This window comes from Apus apus, chromosome 13, assembly GCF_020740795.1.
Source record: "Apus apus isolate bApuApu2 chromosome 13, bApuApu2.pri.cur, whole genome shotgun sequence".
NCBI lineage: Eukaryota > Metazoa > Chordata > Aves > Apodiformes > Apodidae > Apus > Apus apus.
Genome location: NC_067294.1, coordinates 12,748,409 through 12,762,779, shown reverse-complemented (window position 1 = coordinate 12,762,779; position 14,371 = coordinate 12,748,409). Strand labels below are relative to the sequence as shown.

Here is a 14,371-nt window from a genome sequence, read left to right as displayed (position 1 = left end):
CTGCAATAGCTACCCCCAGGATTTAATTTAGCATGTCCTGAACACAGATCTCAAGACTAACTACACAGTTCTATTGTCTACATTGGTTCTATACTGCGTAGGCCACAGAGGAATAAGGGTCTCATGGCAGCATTCCTGACATTGGTATTAAAACAACTATAAAGCACAAAAGTAATATAGCATCATCATGTAAATGTGAGAGAAGAGAAAACATGATCTTTCATTAATTCAGATTTCATTTGTCACGCTTATTCTCCAGTGCTTTTCTGAACCTACCCTGCTCTGACCAGTACCAGACAGCTAGAGCATCTAAGAACTGAAACAGTGGACACTTTCAAATTCAAGAATGCAACAAGGTTACCAGGAGTCTGGAACACACATTCACCTCTGGCTTCTCAATAAGACTATGCAAATGTAGTTTTTCTGACAATAAGTAATTTTACACCATTTATTTAGTACTCTACTAATTATTATATACAGCATCCAAGTTCACCTGGAGCAAGTAGTCTGCTGAAGTCTTCTTCAGGCCATTAATTTATTGGCAAGTTATGCTATTTTAAATACTAAGAAGAGATTACATTTTGTTCTTATCACCTGCAATGGAAAAACCTTACTAAGTTTGGGTTTTTCATTACTGCTCCCACCACATTGAGTAATCATTTGTCTGCTGGGGCAAGAAGGCACAATACTACAGAAACAGGCAAACTATAATTTCATATCCTGGAAAATACTCCAAAATTAAGGTCTGGGCAAGATCTATACCCTCCCATGCTCCCTCCTATAGCACTTCTCTTTGTGCACCCCAGTGCTCTTGTCATCTTTGCCTCCACCCCACCAGCATCTGCAGGCCATTTGCATCTTACCTTAATACCTACAGCATTTTAAGGTCCTGCCAGGTGGCATCTAAAAGAGCAGGGCTCAGACCTCTGCCTGAGCCACTTTTACCCTTGCCACCTGTGCAGGAGACACTGCCCATCACCTGATGGGCTACCACATCTAAGCAGTATGACAGAAGGGAAGTTGTAGGGGATAAGCCCAAAGCTAACCAAGTTCACATCTTGCAATATCATGCAAACCGGCTAATGCTCTGTAACCTGCTCCTTCCTCTTCCTCCCTAACAAATACTGTTGTCTGACCTGACCTAGGACCTGCTCAGGTCAGGTGAGAAGAAACTGAGCTGTAAAGTGCAATAGCAAACAGTGCACTGCTAGTGCCCCATCAACACAGTCTTCCAACATCTGCTGTGAAACTGACAAGCAATGCCATTCTCCTTCCATCCCCAAAAGCAGCAGGCTATGCAGGACTGTCATACCCTCTTTTGCCAAGTATAGGAGGTACAAGGACCTAGTTATAGCAATATGTAAACTTACCTTCTTTTAAAGGAGTTTTTGGAGGAATATTTTCCTTGCTATCATGCTGGAAAGCTTTGGAAGGATCAAAACGCCTAATGCCCTGAATGGCATATAGCTGCTCCTGAAGGTCTCTGCTGCTTGCCTTTTCCTTTGCTAGCAGTGCACGCAGTTTGGAGACATCCTAAAGAAAATATAATACTTGCAAGGTAGATAAAGAACAGGAGAAAAGCCTGCTTTATCATTTACTTAAGCAGCCTTTTTTAATAATGCTGAACACAGACCTACATAATTATTGGTGCCATTAACAAACCCAAGCCAAACAAATACAGAGAAAGCACTATTGTATAATTGCTGTGTAACACCAAGCAAGATGGTAGCCTGAAACTATCAACAGATAATTCTATAAATCTAGAACCTCCAAAATCCCTAGGAAAAGCAAGCAAGATAAAATTAGGAGTATTTGCACTGGTGATCCCTCTGTCCATCATTCATTTACAACAGAGCCAATTGTCTTACTGTTTCTGGAGGCTGGTGGGTTTTGCTAATCTGGCTCTTACAGGAAATTTAACCATAAAAAGCAAGTCTCTTGCATCATTACTCTATTTAGAACAACAAAAACTAATCACGGAAACTTCATAGACTTTTTCATCTAACAAACCTGCTTCAGGTGTGTATTCTCTTCCTTCAACTTCATTACATGCTTGATTTTTTGCTTCTGGTTCTGGTGGCCAAGTAGTTTAGCATATGCATCACTGAGTTTATTCAGTTCCTCTTGGGCTGCACCATGCTCATTTAGAAGTGCATTTTTCTCTGCTTCAAATGCATCTAGTTGTTGCTGAAATACATAGAGTCTTTTAGACATCTTTAAATTAAATGTCACTTTTTAATAACTGAAATTCACAAAGACAGACTGGTTTGGGGGTATCTTGCTCAAGGGATAATAACTTAGAAAACCACTGCAGGATAACTGACTTAGAATGGGAAATAACATGTTTAACTCTCAAAAGTAGAACTTGATTTAACTGCACATCTATTTCAAAACACACCTGAAAAGGCTTAGCTTTGTTATACAAATCTTCATATAGATTACGCCAGGTCTTTATCTCTTCTTTCAAGCTAGAGGTGACATCTTCATCTATGGTTTTCCTAAAAAGTAAAAGTGGAGTTGCATCATGTTCATTGGTAACTCTCACTACTACTTCACACTAAAACACACATGTGCTATAAGAGGTCTGTTAAAGCAAAGTCACCTGGATCTTTCCACTTCAAGGTCTCTTTTCAGATCTTCAGTTTGCTCTCCAAGTTTTTCCTGAAGGTTAGTCACTTGAGCAAGATAAGACTCTTTTGTTCTCTCTATTTCTGCTTCTTTTAGTGCAAGCTTTGTCTGGAGTTCTAAAAGCATCCTGAAACACAATCCATCCTTAATGAGCGTTACATATTTTTTTTTTCACTACTCTACATCTGAAAACACTAGTCACTAAGATTGAAAAGCTGTTAGTCTAAAAACTGAAATCAAGGTTTGTGTCCACAGTGCTACACAACCACAACAGTAACACAGAACACAATCAAGTCCAAAAGCTACAACATGTTTTACTTCTCCTATGATGAAACAGGCAGTGGTTTTGAAGCAAGGAAAGATTATGGTTTCTTATGTCTGGTTGTTTAATGGCAGCAGGTTCTAGTGGAAAACAATTTTAGTTGTTAGACTTCACATGCAGAAGTCTGCTTAAGCAGAATTTAATCATGACTGCTGAGTGTGGATGTATTTGAGGGCTCTAAAACTCTGTCACTTGGGTGGAGACTAAGAACTCCTTCCCTGTCACACAAACAGCAAAGCTAACAGGAAATAGCTTTAGCTGTTCTTCTATTACCAGCTCAAATGGAAACCAGTGGCAATATTAAGCAGGTGGAAAGGAAGCAAAAAAAGCAGTCCAAGTGTATTAACATAAGCTGGATTAAGTTAGCTTTGTCCAAAGGGCAATATCACTATACTGGCTATATTTAAAAAGTCAGCAGAGAGAGTTGGGTAAGTCAGGAATGCTGAATCAGTTTGAGAAAACCAGCTTTCTCATGCAATTGAGTAATTGATGCACACGCAAGATTTCAAAAGGTTAATACTGCCTGACTTATATCCAGCTTCAACTTCAAAAGCTAGCTAGGAACTAGATGAAAAATAGTGAGGAAGGATACCTTACAGCACATAGACAATATGTTTTGGCATGCAACTCATGCTGAGTCAGTTACCACAGCTGCCTAAATACAGGTGATTAAACACTGGGACTGCACACTGTACCCTGGAGGAGACCAAACTCCCCCACTTCTTCAGATCAGTTACTTGCCTACAATGACCTTTCTCATGCTCTGTGCAGTGAGCTGGAAGGAAGACCATATAGCCTGAAGCTGCTGACAGAGAAATATCCTCAGCTAGTGGCCCAGGACAACTCCTTGGGTACTACTACTGACCAGCAGACTATGGTGCTTCAAATTAACAGAGAACACCTTTGTTTACCTCTTTGCAGCATGGGCACTCAGGGATGGTAAATTGCCATCTGCTTTAGAGCATAATTTGAGGTGACATGATTCAGAGCAGGAAAACCTGAGTTCTGCAGTAATTATTTGTCTGCTTTTGAAGCAGTCACTGTAACCAAAGACAATATACCAACATATTTCAGTTAAGCATTTTCCTTTTCCTATATGTTCTACATAAAGGAAGAAATCAAAGCAATTGATTGAATAGACCAATTTTGCAATGCATACGTGTACAGAAATTAATTCTGTCTGTCAATATTTTCAAACTTCTATGCTGAAAAAATGAAGAAACTTAAGCTTACACCAAATACCATGAGCACCATGGTATGTTATACTTAAAGCAATTTTTAGCTGGTATTCTTTAGCTTAAGTATAAGTTGGTCTGTCTAGCACCTTGCACATTCTTCTTTTGCCTTATTTTTTGCATGTTCTGCTTCCTGAAGCAGCTTTAGATTATCTTGGCCTGTTTTTTTTAAGTTGGCAACTTCTTCTTGCAGAGAGGTCTTCTCCAGTTGAAGACTGTATATTTCTTCAGACGTGGTCTTTTTGTACCTGGTATTACAAAGCAAATAAAAACATCTTGTTTTTTCAGACAAAAGGCAGATGGACATGTTCAGGCCTTACCAAACCAATACCAGCTCACATTAAGAAGTCTAAGAGATGTTTACGATTTAGAGATATGGCAGTATTCTGACAGATAAACTCTAAGTTCAAAAAAACACCCTTGCCAGAAGACCATAAGCAGTAACACAATTTTGCAACGTAGATCCTTTCACATTTTGGTAAAATTTTCAACATAAGAGACCTGCTTCACCTGAAGCTTATTTTACATACTAAAAGCTCTACTTAATTAAGCTTGCATTGGCAAATAACCCACCAGATTCTTCCTGAGTCACTTGCATAGTTAGCAACAATAGTCTCACTTTTTAAATTCTTCCACAACATGAATATTTTAAGCTAGATCTGCAGGCAAATAATCTAAATTAGTGCAAGTTTGGAGTTTAAGAAAGAACTATTTTTACAAGAGATTTTAGTGCAAAAAAACCTGACATAACTAGTTACAACACTCATGGATTTTCAAGACGACTTGATTATGCTAATTTGCCACACTTGGAAAGAAAAATTTCAATTTCCTGAGTTAGATACTGAGTATGTAATTACACTTGACTAGCACTCAGAAGTAGTAAATCCATTTCCTTATGCCATCAATTACTCCATCAAAAAATCCTTTTCTCCAGCACTGTACCAATACTCATACAGTGCTGAATACTCAAGCACACGAATAAACATCATATTTTCTCGTAATCCCTGTCCTAAAATTTAATGAAGCTTGAATACCTTTCAAAATCAGCAACAGTCTCTCCCAGTTTACACAACGTATTGCTGTGCTTTTCTTGGATTTGCAAGACAGCATTGCTGTGTATTTCCTTGATTTGCTCCAACTCGGCATTCTTCCTGAAAGAAAAATCCAGCATTCCACACTGGAGATAAGTGTGTCTGAACACAGTATCAGATGCTGTTATCAGGTACAGAAGGCTTGGAGTGGCAGCAATTGCAATCAACCAGTAACTTCTCTGACATAACTTGTATAATGTTTAAGCACAACCTTCACAGCATATTTTACTAAGCATTTCCCCTTTTCCCTATTTCCCAAGATAGCTATGGAATAGATGGAACATGTAATAAATTTCCAAAATACAAAATGAAAAAGCAACTTGATTGAAAATCTTCCTTGGTCCTCTCTAAGACAGATACATACAATATGTAGCTTACCCTTCTCAGCAAGTACTGGCACTTCAAGCAAGTGTCACCATGCTGACAAAAAACTTAAATTAAAACAACATAAAAGTTTTTCAAGTTACACTGCTGGATTACATCTAATCACTATCCATCAATAACCAGCAAGAAATATATTGACAGTTGTTCAGGTCTCTTTAAAACCTGAATTAGGTTGAGAAGCTTTGTTCATACTACTGAACTAGCATTTTTCCTGTGAGAACTTTAGAATTAAATTTTATTCCACAAACCCTTTCAGCTTTTCTTCCATCTGTTTCAGTTCAAGGGCTTGCGATTTGATTTCTTGTTCCAATCGCTTCACCAGCTTCTCAGCTTTCTTCTCCTTAGCATGTAATTTATTCAGCTCATTCATTGTATCATTTAGTTCTTCTTCAAGAATGTGTCTCTCACGTGTCACCTCATCTTGAAACTCTTGTAACTTCTGGTGCATGGATGCAGATGACTCCTGCATGCCAAAGTGTCACAGATATAGAAACTAGTACTTTTTTAGATATTAGAGACTATTTTACAGTGTTGGCACTTTAAAGCACAATAATAAGATCAAACCTATAGGAAGGACCAAAGCACCCACCTCACCAGCTGCAATGCTCAGAGGTATTGGACCACACAGTTCCTGACAACCAGCACCCACTTGTCCCCTCTACAGATCAGAGGATTTTTAATGCAGCAATCTCACAGCTAAGAAAAATCTGAACTTTTAGCACCAGTTGTTGGGGTTAGTCTATTTTTGCACTAACCTGTAGTCAATATTTACCTTCTCTTGCTGCAGCTGAGACACCATCTCTTCATGTTTCTGAAGTAGTGTTTGGTGCTTTTGTTCTTCTAAGCTAATTCTTTTTTTCAGGTCCTCTATGTCAGCATTCATATTCAGGAATTTTCCTCTGCTCTCAGACAATTCTTTCTCTGCATAGAGGAATTGTTAATACAATACAAATTCTGTTCTCTATCCTCAAAGAACTGCACACATACTTTTCATGGTACTACCATTCCAGCTTTAAAGTTACACTAGGCAAGGGAAAAAAAACACACAACAAAAACCAACAACAAACCAAAACCCCATCTTGAAACTGTAAATTCCTCAACATTCTTTGAGTACACCACTCCAAAAATCACATTAACAGCAGGAATCTTTGGGTCAAGGAATTAGCCTTCATCAAAATCATCTCAATTAACTTGTGCACAAGCTGCTAACAGCAGGTTGAGACAATATGATACTGCTTCTCAGTGAAGAATAACCAAAAGTAATTTGTGTTCACCTTTCAGTTTAGAAGTCCTTCTTACTAGGTAAACAATTATAATTTCTTAACTATCCATGGAATTCCAAATTTAGACTTAACTGATGTCAGATTCAAGGTAGTTTCCATACTTTTTGAAATATGCCTAGCTGGTTTCAGCTGTTGCTCAGAGACATGACTTCACTTGGAACAAACCTGTCTAAATTGACATTTTTGAACAAACCTATTTGAGACGCTTGAAGGCACATCAGTGATACCACATAAGTGAACAGCAGCATATCAGCACCAACAGTTACCTTTTTCTTGTTCAAGCAACTGACACTTTTCATTAAGTTCTTTTATCAGTTGAAGTGATTCTTCCTCTTTTGTTTTGAGCTTCTCAGTCACAATCCTCACATCTTGGTCTTTTTTTCTGAGTGTCTCCTCCATCTGAGCAACATCTAGTTTGTATTTCTCAACTGTATCTGCAACAGTGCTGCAAGAGAAAACTCAGGTATTTGTTACCACTGAATTTCTCCAAAAGCTTGTACTTCAATACAAAGGAAGAGTGCTTAGGACTGTTGTCTTCCAACTGGAAAACTGCCTTCACCTGCCTTCCCAGACAAGTTTTTGCACAATAAGACATTTTCATTAAAAGTAAAAGGTATTTATTTCAACACTGATGCTTTATTTTTCAAGAATCCACTACAATCACACAATATTATGGTTTGATTAAAACAGAATTAGTCACCAGAATTCGTTTAGATGACTGCTCCACCCATTGTTTTTAGTTTTAGTTTTTTGTTTTAGTTTTGACAGCAAAGCATACACATGAATAAAACAAGTTTGACAAGAACTAACAGAATCTTAAGGTACATGGCCAGTTAATGAGTAAATTGACAGTGGTGCAGGGGGATTAAGAGTGACCTAGTTAATTTTAAGTACTTTTGTATTTTCACCCTGTTCTGAGCTAGGGACACATTACTGTGAAGATTGGTTAGTTGCCATCAGTTACAAAGGACTAGATTAGTAATTTTTAGAATCAGACCAGTTCTTACACACACTTCATTGATCACAACTCAAGGGCAAATCAGAGTATTGCAAATGTCATGGGAAGCCAGAAGTGAGAGGTTTTTCTGCCCTACTGTGCACTGTTTCACATATGAAGACTAAAAAGCATTACTACCAGTACCTTAGAGCAAACAGATTTTAGTTTGATTTATGTACAAATAACTGAGACTGAAAACATGCTTTTGGGACCCCAATACAAAACTTTACCAGATTATTTCTTAGCCCAGAAAAACAGAGATATTAAGAAAGATAATTAAAATAATGTCTTAAGACTCTTAGCTACTGAGTGTAACAATACCTGATTTCTTGTCCCTCTTCTATTTGAACACTGATAAACAGAATTGATGCCAAGAGTCTACTTCACCAGTCATAAACAAGGCTTAGTTTTACTGCCCTTTAACTCACATAATCCAATTCAAGTAACTTGTTTTTTACCTGAGCTCTGTGATATATTCCAGGAGTTTTTCAGTGTCAGACTTCTCTTCAACTTTCTCTCTCTCAGAAGCAGACCTAAAACAAAGAGTTTTTCACAATGCTTATATTTTAAAAAATTAAAGGCTAATTGTGACCTATTTGTTTACAGGTAAACAAGTAGAAATAAAACCTCATTCCTTAGTAGTACTACCTACTTGTCATAGTCCAGCTCGGCAGACAAACTGGGGTTAGCTCTAGGAGGTGAATCTAACCTGTTTTGATACTTGCTCCACATGGTGTTCTCATTTGCAGTAAAGATGCTGAGCCATATTCTGCCACAAGCAAGTATGCTAGAACAGGTAGACTAGCTAGACAAAATATCATTGCCTCCTTTTGTGATTTGCACTACCTGCAGCCTTAGCTTTGTGTGTTTTAACTGTAATTTAACTACCATAACTCTGCTCATATTTGAGCACTTGGCTGTTAAGAAAATGCAGAATGCATAATAGGGATGATACAGTGCTGATCATGCAAAACTGATGTAGAAATCTGACTTGAAGTTCACCCTTCTTATGTTGACATACTCAGAAATAGTCTAAGTTAGTTCACTGCTCCTGTGCAGCAAGTTGCATTATTTGGGATGAACACAGACTGTTGATTTGGAACTCCTTACATGGAGCTGCTTCTGCCAAGACAATTTGCAGTTGCCCTTCTTCAAACAATGTGGCTACCGTGAAGCAACTTGGAAGGCACAACAACTGCTCTTCAGAACACTTAACTGGAGAACACACAAGTGATAGTCAAATCTTAGTCAAGTGCCTGGCTACTGAATTACAATTTAAACTCCAGATCCAACACTTTTATTCTCACTTGTTCCTGACTTGATAGCCTAAAGGGCCACACACTGAAACATCCAATCTACATGAACCTCTTGCTCCAAGATACACAACCGTTCTTTTCTTGTTATACATGGCTTCCTATCCCACACCCAAGAAAACTCCACCAATGCCACACTTGAAGACAAAAGGTTGAAATTATTAGCTTTGTTTACTGCAAAAAGGTTAAACACACTAGAAGAACAATGTTCATTTTCTAACACAGCAGTTTCTGAAGTTTTGTTCCATCAAATTTATTCCAAAGCACCACACGGATAATTTCTGTCCCTTGGCATTTAGGAGGCACCCTCTATTTTTCCCAAACTACATGCTTATTCTAAGTAATAGGCATGCAAGCACAGCTTAGAAGGTCATCAATAAAAGGTCACATAAGTAAATTATATTCCTTATTACTTACAGTTTTTCTTCTAATTGTGCTACTTTTCCTTTTGAATGCTCTAGATTCCTTTGTACTTCCTGCAGCTTCATTTCCATGTTTTCCTGCTTTGCAAGTGCAGTCTTTGAAAAAAAGACAATTACTACCATGAAAATGAGATTCAGTAAGAAAAATCTACTGTCTAAGAGACAGAACAACAAAGTAAAACAAACAGAAATTAAATAATAATGAAGTTAATGCTAGCACTTGCTAGTATGCTAAATGTGATTCAGAGTACCCCAGATACCAGCCATCTGTTAAAACAACCATCACCTGAAAAACACCAACATGCATAAAAACTTCAAACTATACTTAGGACCACTGGCTTTCAAAGAAATTAATAGTATTACCAAGACTGGTATTGTAATAAAAGTATTTTCAGGCTTTCTAACTTGAACTCAGATATACTCATCAACACCAAAGAATATTTCATCTTTCTTTCTTATTTTCACTCTACAGAACATAGAGTTAAGGACAGCAACAAATCACAATATGCAGTTCTACTGTAAGCCCTGCCTTGTCTGTGCCTGAAGAGCTCAGAATTACTATCCTGTGCAGTGCAAATGGTCATACCTTTTCTTTAGCATCTCTCTGGTTTCTGAGCTTCATTAACTCCATGCACAGGCTGCTCATTTTCTTCTGCACACCATCTTCAGACAGCTGATTAGAGATGAATACAAAACCTCTATGCATAACTCCTTCCTAAGAATTACTCATCATAACATTTTAGCAGCGTCCCCCTCCCACGCACAACACTGATCTCTGCCCATTCTTGATGATGTTAGCAGGTCTGCTTCTGTCTTGAGACAGAAGCACACAAGATCCCCAACCAAATGTGCTCTGTCCTGTGTCAATGAAGGGGCACAAAAGATGTGAAATATGCCAATCAGCAGCTAAAGCTTCCTCCTGCCCACAAAGCTTAACAGCAGCAAAAGTAAAGCAAATACACATTTGTTCAATTACCTTTGACTTTAGTAATTCATTGGTTCTTGTTAGTTCCAGAAGCTGTTTTTTTAGGCAAGCAACATTTGCCAAGAGAGAGGTTTTTTCCTGAACTGCAGCATTCAGCTTTGCTTCTGTCTTCACAAAATCCTCATCCAAAGCTTGAAGCTTTTTATCCTGCTCTCCACGCTCTCTCACTAATGCACGAATCTAAAACAAGAGGTTTTTGCTTTATTTCCTATTATTTTTATTCTTAAACAACATCACTAATTAATGCCTGTTGTTTTATTGGAGAGGCTAAGAATTCAAACTGCATTAATTTTCATTCAGAATACTTATCTTAAACACTGTCATGCACAGGCAAGGAGATAACAGCATCACCACAATTCTCTATTATTACACACACAAATTTGCAGTCCTAGCATTTTATCTGCCTTATTTTATGCTACTAAGTCAACACAACACGTTAAAGTTGGAATAGTCTTTGCTTCAACTTTCAACAGAAGCCAACTCTCCTCTTTGGCTGTGGTACAGAAAGTGACATATGAAACTCAAGGCATAAACTATTACATAAAAATTATATTTAAAACATTAACCCAAAAACTTTTTAATTGTGTCAGTTAGTAAGCAAAAATTTCAGCAGTTAAATAGAACAGGGGTAGACAGCACAGAACCTTGGGTCTTCCTTTTTTGAAGAAATAGGCTGGCTGCATAGCTGTTCACTCTAAGTAGGAATAAATGTAATTCCATTAATAAACCTCATGTTTTCTACACACCAAACCATTTGATGATCTCTGCTGTGCACAAGCTGCTTGCAAACTACTTGCATGCTACATATGTAAGAGGCTAATTTTACCAGATTTTACTTTTTATTATCTTTAGTGGGCAACTTATTACAATATTGCATTCACATAATGTATTCATACCTCCTTCTCCAGTGCCTTCTGTTTCTTTTTCTCTTTCATAAGGATAATATCTTTTTTAGGCTTCAGATTCCCATTAGCTGGCTATTAAAAACAGATGTATTAGAAATACTTCAACTCACATCTAGCTCCTTATTAGCTTAACAACACAGTAAAACATAAGAATGGGTGCCTTCATATAGAAAAAACAGTTAAGATACACACAAAACAAACCACATTTCTTCCCCCACACAAGGCAGACAAGTCTCAGGTTAGGATTGGTTTTACCATTTTATTTTCTCAAAAATGATACTATGAATGGACAGCTCATAAGCATTGTGACAGAAAGGAGATTAGTAAAGTTTGAGACATAAATACTCCCTAAACTCTACCAAAAACACTTTAATCTCTTAACCACAGCTTTGCAGAATTTTGTCCTACATCATGAATACCAGTAAACTTAACTACTAACTCAGAGTAATAATTTTTCAGCTTGTTAACCTATGCAACTTAATTCAATGTCCTCACACATTGCACTTTTACTGCCAGGTTTCTTTCCTGCCAACCTTATATCATCAGGAACAGGACCTTCTTAAAAAGAGGCAGCCATGCCTGAAGTACACAGTGAGCAAGATGCACCCAGTATTGTAACACCAGAGGCAACAAGCTACTCTGTTGTCATGACTAATCACCGGGTGACTCCCAAAAATGCTGCAATTATTTTTTTCCTCATTAATTACTAAGAAACAAAAGCACAATCTTGTTTCATAGTTTACCTATGTAGCTTAATAGGAATTGTATAAAGGGGCTACATGATTTAGGTAATCACAGTGAGATTTAGCTGGAATTGAACAGTGCTACAGGCACCACAGAGGAGTCTTACTGTTGATCCAAGAGATGCCAGTCTCCTTCCAGCCACAGGAGTAGGTGCAGTCTTCTCACTGCTCAGACTTGTCTCACCTGCAGAAGGACATAGAAAATAAAGGTGAAAGAAGAGGGTGTGCATACACACAGTGAGAAAAATTTAACCCAACTAAACAAGGTTAATGGACTTGATACAAAAACCTGAACCTCTTCTGATTATTAGACTATCCACAACACAATTTCCTTACTGCAGTCAGGTAGCTCAATATTAGTCATCTGGGCACTTGACAGAGTTTAGAGAGAGACTCCCATATGACAGCCAGTTTAAAGAAATCAGCTTCTGCCAACTTTCCCCCCCACCGGTCAGATCCATGCTCTCTGTTTTTAACTAAGGAATGATTTATATCTGAAAAACTCATCAAAATATAATGAAAAACAAGGTTAATGTATAGTTAAATCATTTATTTGCTCTCCAGGGGTCCATCTAATTGGCTTAAGTTACATACAAAGTTATTTCCAGAAGATTCAGTTAGACATGTTTTCACAGCTGGTACCCTCTGGGGCTGGGAGGTGGGCAGTGAGCCCCTGCACCAGAAAATTGTAGCATTCAAAGACACCATACCATTGTTGTTTTTCAACTTTTAAAACTACTTACTCTTGTGTTTCCTAACCCGCTGACATGTTGCAGAGGACAGAGAACTTTTCAGTGTATCTGAAGATTTAACATCACAGGATGCTTGCAGGGGAGCATATACTAGAAATGAGATATTCAGAACAGCAGAGAACTATTCATGTTAATTACAGGGTTTTCAACTTCAACAAGTTGAGACTGGTAATACATTTAAGATAAAACATCTTACAAAACCCCAAACAGCCAAGAACTCGAGTCTCAGTTCTTCTCCTCCCCCCCATAAACACGACAAGCCTACATAGCACACATTGTGAGGAAAAGTGTTGAATTATTCAACTGCTAATGAAACTGGAAACTATCATTTACATGTCCAATATTGCAAGGCATCTTATTAAGGATAGCAGTACATTAACTCCCATAAAGAAAAAACCCAAATGGATATAGGATCTTAATGCCAGTCAGTGAAAAAGCCACCCTGAAGTGTTAAAACATAAAAAGCAAAGTTCACTTCTTTCAAACATATTCCATTTTTGAAGCGACTACTTAGATGGTATTTAATGCCAAGCTCTTTCTCCGAAGATCTAATAAGTTACTTAAAATCTTATTGAAAAGTTGATAGACAAGAACAAAACAGCTAAAAATTCTTCAGGCAATTATTATAGAGAGGCGGCCTCAAGCCCAGCAAACGCTTATCTACTCACCCCATCTTTCTACAAAAGAGAGCAACTCCACTTACTATCTGACCGCAGGGCAGGGGCAGAGAAGCGCTCGGCTACAGCCAGAAATGTTTGTGCGAAACCGTTTCGAGAAACCTGGACACGAGAAAGTCCCTGCAGCGCTCAGCTGTGAGCAGCTCTGTGCTTGTCGTGTTTGCTATCCCCGCGCCGGCAGGCTAGCAAGTCACTGTCACCATATACTATATATATATATTCTGAACGCTGTATTTAGTTCATGTTTACCTACGACCAGCTTCTGAGGCAAAGCCGCACTGCTCTTTCCTCACAAGCAGACTCCTACGCAGGGCGGCAGGCCCACTCACCGCCTCAGAGAGAGCGCAGGCAAGAGGATGGGGGCCCCACTGAGGCAGCCCCCCGCGGTGCCCCTTCCCCCTGCGGGCCCCGCGAAGGGCCGTGTCCCCCCCTCCCCCGGGCGGGCACGTACCAGCGGGCTCGTTGAAGCGGCGGAGCGGGGCCCTGGCGAAGGCCATGGCTGCGGACACGGCCCCGCGCGCCGCCGCCTCAGCAATTCAAAGGCAGCACGCGCCGCGGGCAGCCAATCAGCTCCTCCCGTTCCAGGCTGGCTCAGCCAATCAGCGCCGCGGGCAGGGGCAGGCGCGCGGCCGTT

General features: G+C 38.9%; 1 protein-coding gene across 1 annotated transcript; it reads right to left on the bottom strand.

Annotated features, from left to right (window-relative positions):
* Positions 1-952: 952 nt before the first annotated feature.
* Positions 953-14,243, bottom strand: HMMR (hyaluronan mediated motility receptor). Its single transcript, XM_051631526.1, has 17 exons — positions 14,189-14,243; positions 13,052-13,150; positions 12,416-12,492; positions 11,557-11,637; positions 10,652-10,840; positions 10,262-10,348; positions 9,671-9,771; positions 8,399-8,473; positions 7,210-7,388; positions 6,433-6,581; positions 5,909-6,123; positions 5,220-5,336; positions 4,275-4,433; positions 2,603-2,755; positions 2,399-2,498; positions 2,011-2,187; positions 953-1,533 (listed from the first exon to the last, which is right to left on the bottom strand). Exons 1-17 carry the CDS (start codon positions 14,232-14,234, stop codon positions 1,345-1,347), a joined length of 2,193 nt encoding a protein of 730 aa, XP_051487486.1. The 5' UTR covers positions 14,235-14,243; the 3' UTR covers positions 953-1,344.
* Positions 14,244-14,371: the final 128 nt, after the last annotated feature.

Bases quoted from the DNA above. Each gene is read 5' to 3' on its own strand.
- HMMR (XM_051631526.1), bottom strand. From the start codon at position 14,234: ATGGCCTTCGCCAGGGCCCCGCTCCGCCGCTTCAACGAGCCCGCTG. The intron at 10,349-10,651 runs GTAATTGAACAA...ATCTCTAATCAG, and splicing joins ATGAATTACTAAAGTCAAAG to CTGTCTGAAGATGGTGTGCA. The intron at 8,474-9,670 runs GTAAGTAATAAG...TCTTTGTTTTAG, and splicing joins GCACAATTAGAAGAAAAACT to GTCTGCTTCTGAGAGAGAGA.